Raw genomic sequence first — 21,903 nt, 5'->3', positions numbered from 1 at the left:
GTTTCTATGAATTTAACTACTCTAGATACCTCATAAATGTAGAATCATATGGTATTTGTCTTTTTGTGTGTGATGTGGCTTATTTTACTTAGCCTAATGTCCTCAAGGTTCATTTATGTTGTAGCATGTGACATAATTTCCTTCTTTTTAAAGGTTGATTAATGTTCCATTCCATGTATATGCTACCTTTTGTTTAATTATCTGTCCATGGCCATTTGGGTTGCTTCTACTTTTGGCTAATTGTCTGTAATGCTGCTGTGAGCATGGGTGTGCATGTATTTCTTCAGTATCTTACTTTTAATTATTTTCAATATATACCCAGAAATGGGATTGCTAGATGATATGGTAATTTTTTTTTTTTTTTTTGAGGAGCCGCCATACCATTTTTTATAGTGATTGAGTAATTTTATAATCCCATCAACAGTGCACAAGAGTTCCAATTTCTCTGCATCCTTGCCAGCATCCGTTATTTTCAAAACTTAAAACAAATTTTGTTTGTTTTTATAGTAGCCATCCTAATGGATAGGGGGTGATATTGTGGTTTTGATTTGCGTTTTTCTAATGACTAGTGGTGTTGAACATGTTTTCATATGCAAGTTGGCCACTTGTATATATCTTTAGAGAAATAGGTGTTCAAATATTTTGCCTATTTTTTATTATTTTAGAGAAGGGGTAACTCTGTGTTGCCCAGACTGGTCTTAAACTCCTGGGCTCAGGCATTCTGCCTGCCTTGGCCTCCCAAGTGCTTGGATTACAGGCATGAGCCACTGCACTGAGCTGATTTTGCCTATTTTTAAACTGGACTTTTGTTGATGTTGAGTTATAGAAGTTGTTTATATATTCTGTATATTTACCTCTTCGGTGATTTGCAAAGAGGTTGACACTTTTGAAGAGTACCAGCTAGTATTTTGTAGAATGTCCTTCAATTTGGGTTTTCGTTAAATTCAGATTATGTGTTATTTAGTAAGAATATCATAGAAATGATATTATGCTTCTCCCAGTACTATCAGTAGGTGCATGCTTTATTGTATATCATTAATAGTGACATTAACTTTGATCCCTTTTAATAATTAAAGTGATATTTGCCAGGTTAGCCTGCCATAAATTCATTATTTTCCATTTACAATTAATAAGTGTCTTGTGGGAAGACATTGAATGTATTTGCATTATGTTGCTTTTAATCATCCATTTGCCTGTTTTAATATCCATTAACAACTTTTGCTTGCCCCAGTTATTACTGTGATGTTTGCCAAATGATGATTTTCTATTTTTATCCTTTCTTCTACATTTCTTAATTTGTATTTATTAATTTATTTCAGCTGCAGGAAAGAGCTGTATCATCTCTCTCATTTATTTGTTTATTTATTTACTTACATCAGTAGACAATGGATTTTTTTTCCTATGGGTTACAGTTCATTACTATTAGGTTGGCACAAAAGCAGTCATGATTAATTTCAATGGCAAAACCATGATTATTTTTGCACCAACTTAATATTATAAATTTTATTGCTTAATTTGCTTAGTTTTATTTTCTCTGTCTCAACTCTGGAATCAGCCATTTCTCCAAGGAGCCCTGATTCATTTTATTGAAAATGATATTTAGAAACCGTAATATGGGTGCTAGGTGTCCTCATTTCTCCTGAGAGATTATTCCTGTAGGCCTTTTCAGTTTCTTAATAATTTCTGGTTATGTTGTCATTTTTCTAGTTATTAAGGGGAGCACTTAGCTCACTAATTTTTCAGTTTTCTTAAAATCAAAATATTTAGTGCTATAAGTTTTTCTCCAGGTAACTTTTTTATTCATTAATTTATTCACCAAATATTTGATACATGCCTGAGGCTCTATTTTAGGTGCTTGGAACACATCTGAATAAAGCAAAAATATTTCTTTATTTGTGGAGTTTACATTCTAGCAGAGGAAGACAAGTAATAAATACACATTTTAACTGCATTCTAACTAGTTTTGATATGATATTTTTACTATTCAGCCCTATCTATTTTCTAATTTCCATTGTGATTTCCTTTTTCCCCAGAGAACGTAGCCTTAATAATATGCTTTGATATTTGTTGAGACTTGTTTTCTGGGTGAAAATATGAACAGTTTAAAAAAATATTTTAGATGGGTTTGAAAAGAATGTTTTTAATTATTAGTGTTTTTAAAAATCTGGCATGTAGAGAAAAAACTTAATTGCATTGTTTCAATGTATTTATTGTCTGCTTGTCTATACATTATGGGATTGTATTAAAATCTTTCACTATTTTTGTTGCTATGTTGTTAATTTTTTTCCTGCTAGTTATTCTGCTAGTTTTTGACATGTATTTTGAAACTACATTTTTAGATGATTTCAAGTTCATAATTATTATCTTTCTGTTGCACCATTCCTTTTGTGATTAGGTTAGACTAAGTTCATAACTAATAGTTCTTTTTTCCTGAGATTTATTTGGTTTTGAAAATATTTGTTCTAGTCTTTTAAAGTTAGTTTGTACTTACTAATTTATTTTCTATATTTTTACTTTGTTCCTCTGCATTACTAGATTCTAGGTTTGTCTCTTATAAGCAATATACATTTATATTTTTAACAGTCTGACAGTTTATTTCTTCAGCTGGTGAACTTAGTGTATTTAATTTTATTAAATTTATTATAATTACTGACATGTAATCAAACCTAAGATATTATGTACATATGTGCAGCCCATATTAGATGCTTAAAAAGTTCAGAATTGTTACTTCCTCTTGAATAATTTCTTTTGTGTTTCTGTAGGACCTGATTGAGATCTAATACCTAATGCTGCCCATTAAACTGTGACAGAAAACCCTTAAAATTTGTCTTACTTAAGGAACTCAGAATACTCAATTGTTGCAATCATATCTTAATAAACATTTTTTTCACTGATATCAGATTCATGGCCTGCTGCTCTGTTTTGGGCTGGTTAATTACCTTTTCTACATACACAAGAATTTTTCTTCTCAGTGCCAAATCATTGAGTTAAACTCCACATGTAATACTATCAGCTTTGTACATAACTCAGTTAAGTAAAGACAAATGGACAGGCAGGATTGAGTGTGTGTGTGCATAAGCAATAAAAACTATGTCATAACTGTGTGTGTTCAACAGCAGCTGTAAGATGTCATCACTTTTAAGATGCGTTCAGATTTCAGAGATGTTAAAATACGAAAAAGTGTATGGCTAAAAATTGATTTATTCAGATATTTTAAATTTTATCATATTTTGTATCTTCTTCTTTAAATGTGTTTTTTTTTCTTTAAACCTTTTTTTCTTGCCATCTATTAAATTGTTTAGATGTTCTTTGTTATCTTCTTTTCTCCTCTACTGATTTTGGAGTTATGAACCTCTGTTATTTTAGTGTTTACCCTTAAAATTTCAAGGTATTCATTCTATTTAACAAACCGTAAGGTTAATCACTTTCTTGCTTTTTTGGATAACTCAAGGGCATTATAGCATTTTAACTCTGATTATGTTTTTTATACGTTGTGTATTGTTTTTGTCAATGTTTTCAGTCTACTGTATTCTAGATTGCAGTTTTACATTTCTGTATGAGTATTTGATGAATGTGTATTTAATGATGCATCTTATAATCCAAGACATCTTAGATTTCTCCACTAGACAGCAAAAGCATATACCATGTCCGTGTGTGTGTGTGTGTGTTTCATCATTTAATTTCACTAGCTATAATGGGGCTTGGCTTACAGTAGAAAATAATTGTTTTATTAATTGATTATTTATTCTACTATAAAAAGACCCCTGTGGTAACCAGAACAATCTCTTCGTTCATATGAAGCACCCGTCTCTAAGAGCTTTCTAGTCTATTGATTTTAGATTTAGACCCTCCAATATAATCTGACTTGGAAGCTTATAGAGAATATTGTGTAGCTATCAAATCATGACGGTAGAGATTTTCAGGTATGTGTCAACACATGATTATGTTCATTTGAAATGTGAAAGGAAAATTCAGATTATAAAGTATTAGGGATATAATGATTGAAATCGGCAAGGAATCAGGCCTTGGACTGGTTGGACATCTTTTTTTTCCAATGGTAACATAATCTGTTATTTATCTGTTTGAAACTCCCAATTTTCTTCTGTACTTTTTAGCTTATTATATTCTGTTGGGCTTAAAGATTTATTTGCTGCTATGGTCACTTGCTTTTAGACAAGAGGCAAAAGTTTCTACTGACATCTACCTCAGGTAGCAAAGACAGTTGCCTAGAGTAGGTACTGTTTTATGTGGGCCAAGATTGGAACAGGGTATTTCTCCTTAGCCTTGGAAACCATACTAGTAAAATAGTTTGTCATAGGGTGGGAACAAAGGTTTTCTCACCACTTCTTCTATACCAAGACTGGACTCTGTGCCCTGTGTATACTTTCTTAAGTTTTCTTCTTAGAAGAAAGCAGATCTAGCTAATCCACTCTTCCTGCAGTTTCCTTGGGACTATTGCATGGGTAAAAATGCAATAACATGAATGAAGACAAAAAGATAATTTTAAGTGCTATAAGTAAGTTTAGTTTCTTTGTTGTTGTAGAGAGGTCTGGGTTTACAATTTAATATTAGCTAGAATTGAAATAATACTTTCTTCAACTGGTTAGTAGCATTACTGATATTTAAAAACTTCGGAGAACGGTTAAAAAATGGTGTATGATTGGCTCAACTGTAATGTACAATTTATATATTTTAATAAATTTGTGACATTTATATCTAAGATGTGAATTAATGGAAAAAAGAGAACAGCTGATAGAATTAGAAAAGGACAATATTAATAATAGGACACAGCATTTTAATAAATATATTGAATATGTAGAAATATGTTGTATCTCAAGAATTTGATCCTGTTCTCAAGTCTATTTCTTACTGATTTTCAATTGTAGTCAATACTAGTTCCACCTTTTTTCCTTTCCCTTTCCTTCAGATATCATCCAGACATTTAACACAGTGCCTGGCATATTCTAGCTTCTTGATAAATATTTTAGCTATTTGAATGAGTAAAGGAATGAATGGATTGAGAGTGAACAAATGAACGAATGAACGAATGATAAAGTTTTAGTCTTTTGCAGTACAAATAAGTATACATGTAAATTTATTGAGACTTGAAAACAGTAATCTTTTAATAATTTAGGTAATGTAGAGGAAAAGATTAATTTGTTTTAAAATGTGAACACTGGAGTTTTTAAAAGTAAGGTTATACCATCTGAACCACAAATGGAAAATAAGAATTAAATGAAGGTAACTTGAAATTGAAATGAATTTATGAGATATGTATTCTTTAATGTAAAAGTAATTGATTAGTAGGTTCAGAAGATATTTTTACAGACTTTATTCTCATTTTAACCTTGCTTATTCTAGAATTTTGTCAAGTATAAATTGTTTTGAACTTTCTACTTAAATTGAATCAATTTTTATTTCTGAATCATTATGAATTCTAATTTAGTGCAATTGAATCAATGGATTTTACTGTGTATTATATATTGGGTTTAATGCTATATATCTATAAAATATTTCCCCCCACATTTTGGATCTATATGATTCATATTGTCTATTGATTCTATATTTAAATATTTGAATATGGTTTATGATCAAGTGTATGGGCTGTGATGTCAGGCAGATTTGAGTTTCTATCTCTAATATATTACCTCTTAGTGAGCAATTTATTCATTCAACGTCTCAAACTTCAGTAGCATCTTGTATAAAATGGAGATGATTGATTCCTACTACCATAAAAGGTTGTTGGGATGATATAATAAACTTACATATGTAAAATGCTTAGCATAGCGTTTGGGATATGGTAGGTATTCAGTAGTTGGGAATAACTATTTTTCTCCATTGTGGGTTTTTTTTTTTTTTTTCTGCAGCTTTCTCCACAAATAAACCAGAGAAAGATGCAAGACATGTAGTAAAAGTGGTAAGTGTTGCTCATAGATTTGTATTTCACATATATTTGACTTTTTCCTTTTCTGCTTTAAGAATGTTTTTCACATTAATTTTTATAACTATTGCCTTATCAGTAAACCTAATGTTATGATCTATTTTCACATTGTTAAAACATTAAAACTGGAAAACCTTTGTTTTTCTGTATTGCCAGCTATTACCCTGGTGTGTTATCTATCTAGCTATTCTTTCTCTTTCCCTCCCAAATGCCCTCCCACCCTCTCCACCTCTCTAATCAAGATGGTAAGGTCCTTAAAGGCAAGCATAGGATTTTATTTCTTTTTGGTGTCCCCTGTACCTAGTATAATGAATGAAATATAGTGGACCATTCAGTAAAGGTATCATGTGTGAGTGGACCACAAGGAGAGTTTGCTGTGTATCACCCGGACGTATATGTTGGTATACAGTGAGTGTTGTATGTGTTTATATATACAGTTCTCAGTACTTCTAGTAAGTGTTTTCTGTAAGAAAACTACTTTTATGTGTAAGACTGTATAGGGATAGTGGTACAATATGTTGTTTAAAAATTAGATGCTTCAAGTTTATTTAGTGTTTTCTGAGATTTTTAGTGGAAATCTGGTGCCTATGTTTTATAAAAAGTGATTCAAGTACTATTATATACTACATATATATGTTCATATTTTCACAGTTTAAATAACAATTCCATCTTTGGGATTATTTTTTTCTAGTAAAATTAATTATTCTTTTTTTTATAGGAATATCAAGAAAATGGCCCGTTATTTTCAGAACTTAAATTTTATCAGAGAGTTGCGAAAAAAGACTGTAGTAAGTAAAATTAGCAAAGCAAGCTACTTCCATATATGTGCTTGCTAAAGTGAGTGTTGATATTTTGGTCTTTTTCTGGCCTTCTGGAAAATTCTTTTCAATAGAAATTTTATTGTAAAGTGATACAGTTAACTGTTACAACATATAAAAGCAAGGCAGATGGTATACAAATCTTGACATGACATACATAATGGGTTATATATTTTAAGTCAAAGTTGTTTCTACTACTTTACATAAAATGTTAGGTTGTTAATCTAAGCTACCAAGAGTTCCCTAAGTGTAAAAGATAGTAGAATGAAATTATTTCTTTTACAGTAAACCATTTGGATAGGATGGCTATAAGGAAAAAACATTAAAATGGGAAGTAGGTATACGTATAAAAAAGGAACGATTATAGAATGGATTGGGGCAAGGTGTGTGGAAATGTGGAAATGATTAAGATGTTTAAGAAAATATTAGAAACTTGAATGCTGGAAAATTAATTGGAGCTGAATACCAAGTGTAAGAATGACCAGTTAGAAGATTTGAATGGGAAATGAATATGAGCAGAGAGGAAAAATAACAGCATTTTATAAATGTGATATAGATGGGCTAAGGAAAACATTAAAGAAGTAGACAGAAGTAATGACTGTATAGTCAAGGTCCTTTACATCATGTTTAAGAATAAGAGTGATGGGTCTGGCCTCAATATTTAACTGAGTTTTTCTTAGTAAAGTCTTCTAAACATTAAGACTGTAGTCTTTACTAATTGCTTAAACTATGTCAGAGTGACAAATAGAATCCATTAAACTTGATTGTTTATCAGTAGAGCTGTCTTAAACATAAAAAACATAGGCTAGAGTCATGAAACAAATGATGAAAGTTAACTGTTTATTTAAGTGGATTTGATTTTTTGTAAACTAATCAAAACCAGTTTTTGTATAAAATTATTTCAAAGTAAGATGGTTTTTCTGCCCAATTTCTGCTTTTTTTTTTCTTTTTTTTTTTTTGGTCCATTATGGTTTTAGATTTTGAAGTAATAGGGAAGAAAAAGCCATCTCTCTACTGATCCTTTGGTGGTTAACATATGTTATATTTAGAAATTTAGCTAGCATATAAGGTAATGAATTCTTTTTATAAATTGAAACATTAATATATATGGTATCAATATACAAAGACTGACTGTTTTTATTGATTTAATTTAAAAATTTCTAATTTTTTGTTAATTATAGTGGTAACAGTTTGAGGCCATTAGATAGGGATGTTTGATTGAAAAAAAAATATCTTCTAGGAAGATCTAATTACTTTTTTGGTTAGCTAAATAAATTTGTCTGTAGAAAGGTGACAAGTATCTTTTCAAATAACATGAATGTTTTTAAAAATAAATTTGTCTTTGTAGTCAAAAAGTGGATAGAACGCAAACAACTTGATTATTTAGGAATTCCTCTGTTTTATGGATCTGGTCTGACTGAATTCAAGGGAAGAAGGTAAAATGGAATTATTATAATCAAATATTTCTTTATAACTCTTCCTTATGTGGTCTATGAGTTAACTATTGCCATGTAACAAATCACGAAAACATATTGGCATATAACCACAAACTTGTATTGTCTTAGTTTCTGTGGGTGAGGAGACTGCAAATGGCTTATCTGGATGATTCTTGATCAGGATCTCTAATAAGGATATATAGTCAGCTGTCTTCTGGGTTACATTCATTTCAAGGCTCATCTGGGGAAGTATTTGTTTTCAGGGTTCCTCATGTGGCTACTGGTAGGCCTAAGAAGATCTGCTTCTAATTTACTTATGTGATTGTTGGCAGGCCTTCTTACTTCCTGACCATGTGGGTCTTTGCATAAGCTTACCTGAGTGTTATGAAAAATAGCTGGCTTTCTCTAGAGCAATTAATTGGGTAGGGGGAGAGCATGCACACAAGTGCATTCAAGAAGGAAGTCATCGTTTTTTGTAATCAAATCTTAAAAGGGATATTATCACTTCTGCTTTATTCTCTCTGCTAGAAGCTAGTCACTAGATAGAGCCATTGGTTCTGAGAGGGGAGAATTAAGTTCTATATCTTGAGGAGAAGCACAACAAATAAGTTATAGAAATATCTTTAAAACCACCAAATATGGCTAGTCCTATATATAATTTATTAATAGTGTTTGAAAAAAGAAAGTCTGTCATTTTTTATTTACCCTTTTGTGCCAGAGATTTTTATATACTTTATCTTGTTTTGTCCTTTGAATAGCCTATTAAAATAGGTGATATTTTTATTTCATAGATGAGAGAATAAGCTCAGATGTCAGTACTTTGTTGAAATGGTCTCTAAATGCTTTAAATAAAAAAAAAAAATGAGCAAACAGTAATCTTGAAGTAAAGGACTGCCACTAGGGGACTGAATGGCTGATTGAATCATGGTACATCCATATCATGTCATATGTAGCCCATTAAAGAAGTCCATTAGAGCTATACTAGTTGCCTTAGAAGGATTTTGATGAGATACTATTGAAAAAAGTAAGATGGGGAAAATACTTATAATATGATCACATTTTTGTAAAACAAATTCTTAAACGTGTGTGTTTGTGTATGCATACATAGATATAGAATAGGGGCTGATGTGGATATATAAATGAAGGGAAGGAAAGAAGGTATGGAAGGTGCCAAACAGAACAGAAAAGGAAGAAGTGCACTTACAAAAAGACATGTTTATAAATGTATAGAGACGATAAATATGATCTTATCAAGAAACAAACAAATATAAAATTCATGTGGCTGGGCACGGTGGCTCATGCCTGTAATCCTAGCACTTTGAGAGGCTAAGGCAGGCAGATCATGAGGTCAAGAGATCGAGACCATCCTGGCCAACATGGTGAAACCCCGTCTCTACTAAAAATACAAAAATTAGCTGGGTGTGGTGGTGCACACCTGCAGTCCCAGCTACTTGGGAGGCTGAGGCAGGAGAATCGCTTGAACCCAGGAGGTGGAGGTTGCAGTGTGCTGAGATTGCACCACTGCACTCCAGCCTGGTGACAGAGCGGGACTCTGTCTCAAAAAAAAAAAAAACAATTCATGTGTGGACAATAATTTGTTCAAGGCCATATGGCAAGAAAGTCATGGAGTCAAAATGAATTTCATTCAGTACCATCTAATTTAAAAAGATTTTTTCATTATGTAAAACAGTGTGAATGGTTCAGTACAGCATTCTGTTATAGAAAACCAGCTGCAAAGTAAATGTTGAGCAGTTTCTGCAAAAGAATAGCAGAATTATGAATGTGCATTCATTCTCTAATGGTTTAGATTGCATTATACCTAGTTGTTAGGTTGAGCGTAATTTTTCTTGTTTCAAATTAAATAGACAGTTTCAAGCATTACTTTCTGAGGATGATCTCTTTTTGATGCTTATTTCTTACAGTTACAGATTTATGGTAATGGAAAGACTAGGAATAGATTTACAGAAGATCTCAGGCCAGAATGGTACCTTTAAAAAGTCAACTGTCCTGCAATTAGGTATCCGAATGGTAAGAAAGAATTACTTACTTCGCATGCTCCATTTCCAAATTATTTACTTCTTACAATATAGAAATCTTTTCCTTTTGTGGAATTATTAGAGAATGAAGGATTATTGCCCTAGAGACATCAGTTATTAGGAGTAGAGGCTATTTTGGTCAAATTGATAACAATGGGCTCTGTAAGTGACAGAATATGCTGTATCTGGCCCTGCAAACTCAATTAGGCTTTCGTTCTCCAGTCTGATCTTATTTTTCCTTAGAACTTTGTTTTACGTACCAGAACAAGCTTTCATTGCTGTAAGAATAACCTTTCTTTTGTCAGTTATAACAGTGCAAATTATGGCAAAATATATTGTCAGCCATTTTAACCATGTGATGGTAGGGGGGTGCTATAAAGTTTTTATTATGAGTTTGGGATGGTGGCAATAATTAGTTGTGGCAGTGAATAAAATATACTTTGCCAAATCAGAAGCAACGAACTCTTAATAGCACTCAGGCACACATTTGTTTATACTACATATTTGTCTTACATATTTGTATTTGGTTTAAGTCTTATTTTTTCACTTTGAGTAGCATGAAGCTGCTTATGCCAGATCGGAATGCAGCAAATAGAATGCATTAATTTTCTCATTTATCCATCCTCGAAGCCAGCAAATGTTTGTTGAGTACTAAGTGTATGTAACATGCAAGGCTGAAGGGCTTTAGAGATGAAGCTAAGGAGTTTTCTATTACCATACAGAGGAAGAAAACCTTTCCCTTTGCTCATGGACATGGCATTTTTTTCTGAGACTCTCAAGGCTTGATTTATAATTATTGCTTAGGTGAGGAATTGCTGAGTGGGCTTCAAGATTATTTCACCATAGATCTCTGATTTTATGCTATGTTTTTCCTCTTTGTGCGGTGCGGTTTGGCTACTGGGCTATCAGGAATTAGGCATAAGCATCTTTGAATCCTGATTTTCTTCCTTCGGAACTTCAACTAAAATACTTGATTTTTGAGGATCATTTTACTTTTTTCTAGGATGAGCAACCAGAAGATGTGATGTTTTAGAATAATTAACCAGTAATTGTGAAATACATCGCTTTGTCATTGTTAATATGAAAAAACCCATGTTATTCTATATTCAAAATGTTGAAATTGATCAGAAGTTCTAAATAAGTAGCAGTATAACCTTATTTTATCTATTTATTTTCACAGTTGGATGTACTGGAATATATACATGAAAATGAATATGTTCATGGTGATATAAAAGCATCAAATCTACTTTTGGGTTACAAAAATCCAGACCGGGTAAATATATACTTTTGCTTTTAGTAAAGGTCTTGAATTATGAAACTGAAACATTCAGAAAACAAACTTCTAATCCAGAAGAGTTTACAAATGAGGGCATAACATGATGAATGTTGTAATTTATCTTACCTGCTTATCTAATTTAATCTTTGTACCAAACTAATGAGTAATTAGGATGAGAAAGTGAGAGTCAGAGGGGTTAAATAATATGTTAATGGGCACATATTTAAGAAGTGGCTGAGCAGGAATTTGAATTTCTGAGCAAATATAGATAAACAAAGAACCATCAAAATCCAGTGGGAGTAGAGATGGATTTATGTAGAGGTTAAAACGCTGTCATTAGTTCATCATTTCCTACTGTATAACCAATTAAGTTTTAAGCAGAGAGGCCAGGCGCGGTGGCTCATGCCTGTAATCCCAGCACTTTGAGAGGCCGAGGTGAGTGGATCACCTGAGGACAGGAGTTTGAGACCAGCCTGGCCAACATGGTGAAACTCTATCTCTACTAAAAATACAAAAATTAGCTGGGTGTGGTGGTGGATGCCTGTAATCCCAGCTACTCAGGAGGCTGAGGCAGGAGAATTGCTTGAACCCAGGAGGCGGATGTTGCAGTGAGCTGAGATGGTACCATTGCACTCCAGCCTGGGCAACAAGAGAGAAACTCCATCTCAAAAAAAAAAAAAAAAGTTTTAAGCAAGCTTTCCCATTAAAACTTTGTGTAATGATGAAAATATTCTGTTTGACTGTCCAATATGGTAGCCATTAGCAATATGTGGCTAAGTACTTGAACATGGTCAGTACAGTACCAACTGCTGATGAGTATTTGGAGTAACAGGAACTCTCATTTGTTGCTCATGGGAATGCAAAATGATACAGCCACTTTGGAAGACAGTTTGGCAGTTTCTTAGAAAGCTAGACACTCTTAACATACCAAGCAGCAATTGTGCTCCTTAGTATTTACCCAAATGAGTTGAAAACTTACATCCACACAAAAACCTGCACGTGAATGCTTATAGTTGGTTTATTCATACTCATCAAAACATTGAAGTAACCGAGATGTCTTTGAGTAGGTGAATGGATAAACTGATACATCCAGATAATGGAATATTATTCATTGCTAAATAGAAATGAACTTTTGAGCCATGAAAAAACATGGAAGAAACCTAAATGTATTTTACTATGTAAAAGAAGCCAATCTGAAAAGGCTAGTTACTATATAATTTCAACTATATGACATTCTGGAAAAGGCAAAACTATAGAGACAGTAAAAAGATCAGTTTTTTACTATCTCCATAGGTTAGAAGGGAGAGGAAGGATGAATGAGTGAAGCACAGTGGATTTTTAGGTCAGTGAAACTATTCTGCATGATACTATAATGGTGGATACATGTCATCATTTGGTTGTTAAGATTCAGAATGGACAAGACCAAGAGTGAACATAATGTAAACTGTGGCTTTTTTTTTTATTTTTATTATTTTATTTTTTGAGACGGAGTCTCGCTCTGTCGCCCAGGCTGGAGTGCAGTGTCGCAATCTCGGCTCACTGCAAGCTCCGCCTCCTGGGTTCACGACATTCTCCTGCCTCAGCCTCTCCGAGTAGCTGGGACTACAGGTGCCCGCCACCATGCCCGGCTAATTTTTTTGTATTTTTAGTAGAGACAGGGTTTCACCGTGGTCTCGATCTCCTGACCTCGTGATCCGCCCGCCTCGGCTTCCCAAAGTGCTGGGATTACAAGCGTGAGCCACCGCGCCCGGCCTGCTTTTGGATGATAATGATTGTCATTGTTGGTTCATTCACTGTAAAAAATGTGCCACTCTAATGAGGGATGTTGATAGTGGAGAGACTTTGTGTGGGCTTGAGGTATATGGGAACTCACTGTATTTTCCACTCAGTTTTACCTTCATTGCTCTAAATTTACCTAAATCAAACCTAAAACTTCTCTAAAAAATATAGTCTGTTTAAAAAACGTAGATTATATTTTTAATATTAAAATATTAATATTGAGAAACTGAATTTTTAATTTAACTTAATTTAAACTTAAATAACAATATACCTAGTTGTTACTGTATTATCACGTTTAAAGAGTTAAATGATTGAGTCTATAAAAAATTAGAAAAAATGTAATTGAATATTTGATCTCTGCGTGGGTTAAATTTCCGAATAAAAGTTTTTTCAAAATGAAAGGTGAATGAGAAACTGGGAAATAGATATATAACAATTATTTGAGAATATCTGGCCGGTACTAAAAAAAAAAATAAGAAAAACACTAAATACCTTGTTAAAGCGATGATCAAAAAGAATGAATAAACAGAACAGAGAAGGAATATGACTGTCCTAGAAACAGGAAAAAAGGCCACCTTTGTGAAAAATGAAAAGATAAGGAGACCAAAACAGTGAGGCACCCTTTTTAAAGGACTTATCAATTGGAGAGGTCTAAAATAATAGTCTGATAATATTGAGGCTGATAAAGGTACCAGCACTTTTAGAATGCCCTTTGGGAATGTAAATTAAATGGTATAAGAAAATAAAGTTAGTGGAAGGGAAATTTGGCAATATCTGCATACTTTTTAAAGATTAGGTTTTTTGAGATATAATTTACAAACAGTAAATGTCACCCTTTTAAATGTACAGTTTGATATCTTTTGACAGATGTATATATCATGTAACCACTACCGCCACCAAGATGTAGAACAATTCTTTCATTCCCAAAAGTTCTCTCATTCCTGTTTAGAGTCAGTCCCCTTCTCCTGGCATTGCTCCCAGCCCCAGGAGATGATTTCTGTCCCTATATTTTTACATTTTCAGGAATGGTATATAAGTGGAATTATAAGGTATGTACTGTTTTGTGTCTGTCTTCCTTCACTTAACATAATGCTTTTGAGATTTATCTTTGTAAGTCATTAGTAGTTCATTCCTTTTTATTGCTGAGTAGTATTCTATTGAAAACTGCTACAATTTCTGTTCATCTGTTGATGGCTATCTGGGTTGTTTTCAGTTTTTGACAATTATAAATAAAGTTGGTATAAGCTAAGCATTCACATACAGCCTTTTATGGAGACATATGTTTCACTTTCTTTTGAGTAAATAACTAGGAGTGGAATTTCTGGGTCATATGAAAGTGTATGTTTCACTTGGAAACTGCCAAGTTGTTTCTGGAGTGACTGTACCATTAAACATTCCCATCAGCAATGTGTGATATTTCATTTGCTGCACCTGGTTTCATTTTATTTTTCATACTTTAAGTTCTAGGGTACACGTGCACAAAGTGCAGATTTGTTACATATGTATACATGTGCCATGTTGGTGTGCTGCGCCCATTAACTCGTCATTTACATTAGGTATATCTCCTAATGCTATCCCTCCCCCTTCCCCCAACCCCATGACAGGCCCCGGTGTGTGTTATTCCCCTTCCTGTGTCCAAGTGTTCTCGTTGTTCATTTCCCACCTATGACTGAGAAAATGCAGTGTTTGGTTTTTAGTTTTTGCAATAGTTTGCTGAGAATGATGGTTTCCAGCTTCATCCATGTCCCTACAAAGGACATGAACTCAACCTTTTTTATGGCTGCATAGTATTCCATGGTGTATATGTGCCACATTTTCTTAATCCAGTCTATCATTGATGCACATTTGGGTTGGTTCCAAGTCTTTGCTATTGTGAATAGTGCCGCAATAAACATACGTGTGCATGTGTCTTTATAGCAGCATGATTTATAATCCTTTGGGTATATACCCAGTAATGGGATGGCTGGGTCAAATGGTATTTCTAGTTTGAGATCCCAGAGGAATCGCCACACTGACTTCCACAATGGTTGAACTAGTTTACAGTCCCACCAACAGTGTAGAAGTGTTCCTATTTCTCCACATCCTCTCCAGCACCTGTTGTTTCCTGACTTTCTAACTGGTGTGAGATGGTATCTCATTGTGGTTTTGATTTGCATTTCTCTGATGGCCAGTGATGATGAGCATTTTTTCATGTGCCTGTTGGCTGCATAAATGTTTTCTTTTGAGAAGTGTCTGTTCCTGTCCTTCGCCCACTTTTTCATGGGGTTATTTTTTTCTTGTAAATTTGTTTGAGTTCTTTCTAGATTCTGGATATTAGCCCTTTGTCAGATGAGTAGATTGCAAAAATTTTCTCCCGTTCTTTAAGTTGCCTGTTCACTCCAATGGTAGTTTCTTTTGCTGTGCAGAAGCTCTTTAGTTTAATTAGATCCCATTTGTCAATTTTGGCTTTTGTTGCCATTGCTTTTGGTGTTTTAGACATGAAGTCCTTGCCCACACCTATGTCCTGAATAGTATTGCCTAGGTTTTCTTCTAGGATTTTTATGGTTTTAGGTCTAACATTTAAGTCTTTAATCCATCTTGAATTAATTTTTGTATAAGGTGTAAGGAAGGGATCCAGTTTCAGCTTTCTACCTATGGCTAGCCAGTTTTCCCAGCACCGTTTATTAAATAGGGAATCCTTTCCCCATTTCTTGTTTTTGTGAGGTTTGTCAAAGATCAGATGGTTGTAGATATGTGGTATTATTTCTGAGGGCTCTGTTCTGTTCCATTGATCTATGTTTCTGTTTTGGTACCAGTACCATGCTGTTTTGGTTACTGTAGCCTTGTAGTATAGTTTGAAGTCAGGTAGTGTGATGCCTCCAGCTTTGTTCTTTTGGCTTAGGATCGTCTTGGCAATGCAGGCCCTTTTTTGGTTCCATATGAACTTTAAGGTAGTTTTATCCTATTGTGTGAAGAAAGTCATTGGTAGCTTGATGGGGATGGCATTGAATCTATAAATTACCTTGGGTAGTGTGGCCATTCTCATGATATTGATTCTTCCTATCCATGAGCATGGAATGTTCTTCCATTTGTTTGTGTCCTCTTTTATTTCACTGAGCAGTGTGGTTTGTAGTTCTCCTTGAAGAGGTCCTTCACATCCCTTGTAAGTTGGATTCCTAGGTATTTTATTCTCTTTGAAGCAATTGTGAATGGGAATTCACTCATGATTTGGCTCTCAGTTTGCCTGTTACTGGTGTATATGAATGCTTGTGATTTTTGCACATTGATTTTGTATCCTGAGACTTTGCTGAAGTTGCTTATCAGCTTAAGGAGATTTTGGGCTGAGACGATGGGGTTTTCTAAATAAACAGTCATGTCATCTGCAAACAGGGACAATTTGACTTCCTCTTTTCCTAATTGAATACCCTTTATTTTTAAAACTTAAAGCTGTCTTATTCATTACAGTTTATTATAAGTGGTTTTCCAGTTTTTCCAACACTATTTATTTTAAAATATATCTTTGCTTCAGTAATATTAGTTGCTGCTTTTATCGTATACTCAGTTTCCTCATGTCCTTGGTTTTATTTCTGTACTTTCTGTTGAATCCCACTGATTTGTCTATATAACAATACCAGCCATAAATACTGGTGCATTAATTTCTGAAGCTTTATAATGTAATTTAACATTGGATTGGACTAGTAGTTCCCTGTAGTTCTCCTTTTTCAGTGTTATCTTAGCTATTTATACTGGACTTTCTGTATTATTTTGTTTAGTTTCATTTAAAAAGAATACTTGTGCTGGGTGCGGTGGCTCACGCCTGTAATCCCAGCACTTTGGGAGGCCGAGGCGGGTGGATCACGAGGTCAGGAGATCGAGACCATCCTGGCTAACATGGTGAAACCCCACCTCTACTAAAAATACAAAAAATTAGCTGGGTGTGGTGGAGGGCAGCTGTAGTCCCAGCTACTTGGGTGGCTGAGGCAGGAGAATGGTGTGAACCCGGGAGGCGGAGCTTGCAGTGAGCCAAGATCACGCCACTGCACTCCAGCCTGGGTGACAGAGGGAGACTCCGTCTCAAAAAAAAAGAAGAATACTTGTTGGCATTTTCATTGAAATTGTGTGAAGTTTTAAAATTGATTGAGGAGAGACCTCTCATCTTTATGATGTATAGATGTTCATGTAAGAACAAGGAATGTTTTTGTTTTTCATCAATTTTGCATTAGGTCATTAGGATTATTTTAAAGCTTTCCTCTTACTAGTTTTGCATATTTCTTACTATGTTTGTTTTAAAATATACCTTTTTGTTGATATTGTCAGTGGATTTATTCTATTATTTCTTATGATTTTTGTTTATATATATGAAGAATTTTTATTTCCATGCATTAATTTTTTATCCTGTTAATTTATGGAATTATTTTGTGGTTCAGAGTAGTTTTAGTAATGGTTCTTTAGAGTTTTCTTACAAAACTGTCATATGCAAGTAGATACAGTAGTTTTTCTTCTTTTACAGTTCTTGTATTTAATTTGTCTTGTCTAACTGCATTGTCTAGTACATTCAATACAGTATTAAATAGTAAGAAACGTAATCATCTTTTACTCTTCCTAACCTTGTTGGAAATACCTGAAGTATTACCCCATTAAATGTGATGGTGGCTTTAGGACTAAGGTTTGTGTATATGTTTGTGAATATATGTGTGAATATGAGTGTGTGTGTATCTGTTTATAAAGTCAAGAAAATGTCAGCGCTTATGTTCTTGAATGTGTTTTATTTTTATGGAATGGGTATTGAATTTTTTCAGAGTCTTGTTTAACATCTATAGAAGTAATCATATTTGTCTCAAATCTTTTAATATGGTATAATATATTGCTGAGCTTCTAATATTGAACCAACCTTACTTTTAAGGAATAAATCTCAATGTGTTATGGCATAATATTAGTATAGTGTTGAAGTTCACTAATATTTTATGATGTGATTTCATATTGATACTCATAAGTGATATTGATCCATAGTTTTCTAATTTTGTTCTGTTTTTATCATATTTTGGTACCAATATATTTGGTTCATAAAAAGAATTTGGAGGTTTCATTTTCTGTGTTTTAGAACTATTTCTGTTACATTGGAACCATCTGTTCTTTGAATGTGAAACTATTTGATTCTTTTGCTTTTCTGCAAGGTAGTTCTTTGTGATTCTCTACTTTTTTCTATGGAAATTGATTAAGTTCTTTATCTCTATTTGAGTGTCTGTTTTAGTTGTTATTCATGTTATCTATTTTTTCAATTTTATTTGTGCAGCAGTCTGCATTGTAGTTTCTTATGACTTAAATTTTTCCTACTCCAATGATTGTTTCTCTCTAGTTATTTTAAATTTTATTTTGCTTTCTCCCTTTTTCTATCCTTACGAAGGTGGCCAGTAGTAGTCCCTTTTGTTAATTTTTCAACGAAGTTCAATTTTGATTCATTAATGAGTTTTTTCTTTTTTCTCATTATTAATTTCAATTATCATGTCTTCATAGGTACTCTTTTAGTTTTACCTTTCTCTTCTTTTTCTAGTTCTCCAATTGGGTGTCCTTCCATAAGAATTTAAGGCTATGAATTTTCCTCCCTTATTGTTTTATATTATATCTAATTGATTTTGATATGTAATGTTTTTGTTCTCTTTATTCTTTTGGAAAGTTTGTATTTTTCTTTCACCAAAAAAGTAGTTCAGTAGGAAATTCTTAAATTTTTATGTGGAAGGGCCTTTAAATATTGTTTTTATTAATGCCTAGACATCACAATATTATGATATTGTTTATAATAAGTTTACTCTTTGGAATGCACTGATGCTTTTTTATTTTATTTTATTTTATTATTATACTTCAAGTTTTAGGGTACATGTGCACAACGTGCAGGTTTGTTACATATGTATACATGTGCCATGTTGGTGTGCTGCACCCATTAACTTGTCGTTTAGCATTAGGTATATCTCCTAATGCTATCCCTCCCCCGTCCCCCTACCCCACAACAGTCCCTGGAGTGTGATGTTCCCCTTCCTGTGTCCATGTGTTCTCATTGTTCAATTCCCACCTATGAGTGAGAACATGTGGCATTTGTTTTTTTGTTCTTGTGATAGTTTACTGATTTCCAGTTTCATCCATGTCCCTACAAAGAACATGAACTCATCATTTTTTATGGCTGCATAGTATTCCATGGTGTATATGTGCCACATTTTCTTAATGCAGTCTATCATTGTTGGACATTTGGGTTGGTTCCAACTCTTTGCTATTGTGAATAGTGCCGCAATAAACATACGTGTGCATGTGTCTTTATAGCAGCATGATTTATAGTCCTTTGGGTATATACCCAGTAATAGGATGGCTGGGTCAAATGGTATTTCTAGTTCTAGATCCCTGAAGAATCGCCACACTGACTTCCACAATGGTTGAACTAGTTTACAGTCCCACCAACAGTGTAAAAGTGTTCCTGTTTCTCCACATCCTCTCCAGCACCTGTTGTTTCCTGACTTTTTAATGATGGCCATTCTAACTGGTGTGAGATGGTATCTCATTGTGGTTTTGATTTGCATTTCTCTGATGGCCAGTGATGATGAGCATTTTTTCATGTGTTTTTTCGTTTAATTGTGACTTAAAAGCTGATCAGTTTTTGTCAATCTTCCACGTTTGCTTGAGAAAAAGGCAGTCTTATTTTCAGAGTGTAAAATGCAGCAAAAATCCAAAAAATCTACCTTATTCACTGTATTGTTAATGTCATCTCTATCTTTATTTACTTTTTGTCCACCTAAGCTGTTTTGTACTAAGAGTGGTGTTTAAACGTCTACTCTTATTAGTGTGTTTCTCTCTGTCTCCTTGTTCTCCTGTGGTTTTTTTTAAATAAAAATTATTGCTGTGTTATTTGGTATACATTTGTTACTATATTTGCTGTGTTTTCATCTTGTTTTATGTGTTTTTTTTTTAATCTTCTTTCAAGTTTTTTAGGGGGAGAGGGACTATTTATGAAAGTTTGTAATTTTTATTGTAGTACTTGCTACAACAACAGTGGTCATATCATATTTAGCTGAAGAAATGTAGTTTGTCCCCTATACTAGTTTGGTTAAAAATGTAAATTAAAAATTAAAATTTAAAATTAAATTATACAGTCATGTACCATATTATGATGTTTTAGTCAACAACACACCACATATACAACAGTGGTCCTGTAAGATTATAATGGAGCTGGAAAGTTTCTATTGCCTAGTAATAGCATAGCCATAGTAATGCCATAGGGCAACACATTACTCATGCGTTTGCAGTAATGCTTGTATAAACAAACTTGTGCTGCTCTTTGTATGAAAGTATAGCACGTAACAATTATGTACACTATATAGTACTTGATAATGATAATAAACAACTATGTTACTAGTTTATATGTTTATTTTACTATTATTATTTTAGAGTATATTCCTTCTACTTATATAAAAAAAAGTTAACTGTAAAACAGCCTCACACAGGCCCTTCAGAAGGTATTCCAGAAGATTGTTTGTTATCATAGGAGAGGACAGCTCCATGCATGTTATTGCCCCTGAAGACCTTCCAGGGGGATGAGATGTGGCAGACAGTGATATTCATGATCCTCACCATGTGTAGATCTAGGCTAATGTGTGTGTGATTGTGTCTTATTTTTTAACAAAAACGTTTAAAAAGTAAAAAAGAAAATAAATATAGAAAAAACCTACAGAATAACGATATAAAGAAAGTATTTTTGTACAGCTATACAATGTGTGTTTAAAGCTAAGTGTTATGACAAAAGAGTCAAAAAGTTTTAAAAAAATAGTTTATAGTATGGTATGGTAAGCTAAGGTTAATTTATTATTGCAGAAAGAAAAAAACTTCAAACACATTTAATGTAGCCTACGTGTACAGTGTTTTATAAGCCTACAGTAGCATACAGTAATGTCCTAGGCCTTCACATTCACTCACCACTCACTCACTGAATCATCCAGAGTAACTTCCAGTCCTGTAAGTTCTATTCATGGTAAATGCCCTATACAGCTATACCATTTTCAAATCTTTTATACAGTATTTTTAATATACCTTTTTTATGTTTAGATATATTTAGATACACAAATGCTATTGTGTTACAGTTGTCTACAGTATTTACTATAGTAACATGTTATACAGGTTTGTAGCCTAGGAGTTGTAAGTTGTACCATATAGCCTAGGTGTGTAGAAGGCTGTACTATCAGGGGTTGTGTAAGGACACTCTAAGATGTTCATACAATGATGAAATTACCTAAAAATACATTTCGTAGAACATGTCCCTGTCATTAAGCAATGCATGACTGTATTAAGAAACATATACTTACAGAAGTGATACGTCTTTAGAAAAGACAATAAAAATCTATTTTAACTTTTTGGTCATTTATTGTGTTAGGCATTATGTCGTATGCTTTAATAATATTATGTTTATAATTAAAAATTTGTGCTTCATTGATAGGTAGGTAGATATTATCCTCTTGGACCACCTAACCTAAATTTTTAAGCTCTCTTTGAAACCTTGCTGATTTTGGAATATGATATGGTGTTGCACAATTGATAACTAGAACGATGGCCTTATAAGGGCTGATCTAGTATTTGGAAAACAGATATATCCTTCTGGTTT

The 21,903-nt window shown here is 33.4% G+C and overlaps 1 protein-coding gene across 6 annotated transcripts in view; it reads left to right on the top strand.

Moving 5' to 3' along the window:
* Positions 1-21,903, top strand: part of VRK2 (VRK serine/threonine kinase 2) — a 117,322-nt gene that overhangs the window by 32,684 nt on the left and 62,735 nt on the right. For all 6 annotated transcript variants that reach the window (XM_058429069.1, XM_058429073.1, XM_032178728.2 and 3 more), the window contains exons 3-7: positions 5,868-5,917; positions 6,660-6,729; positions 8,108-8,195; positions 10,118-10,223; positions 11,412-11,504. In XM_058429069.1, coding sequence (XP_058285052.1) covers positions 5,868-5,917; positions 6,660-6,729; positions 8,108-8,195; positions 10,118-10,223; positions 11,412-11,504 — 407 coding nt within the window. The remainder of the gene's footprint in view (positions 1-5,867; positions 5,918-6,659; positions 6,730-8,107; positions 8,196-10,117; positions 10,224-11,411; positions 11,505-21,903) is intronic.

The sequence above is a fragment of the Hylobates moloch genome, unplaced genomic scaffold (assembly GCF_009828535.3).
Source record: "Hylobates moloch isolate HMO894 unplaced genomic scaffold, HMol_V3 SCAFFOLD_15, whole genome shotgun sequence".
Taxonomy (NCBI): Eukaryota; Metazoa; Chordata; class Mammalia; order Primates; family Hylobatidae; genus Hylobates; species Hylobates moloch.
The sequence above is the reverse complement of the archived record's forward strand: the minus strand, read 5'-3'. Positions and strand labels throughout refer to the sequence as shown.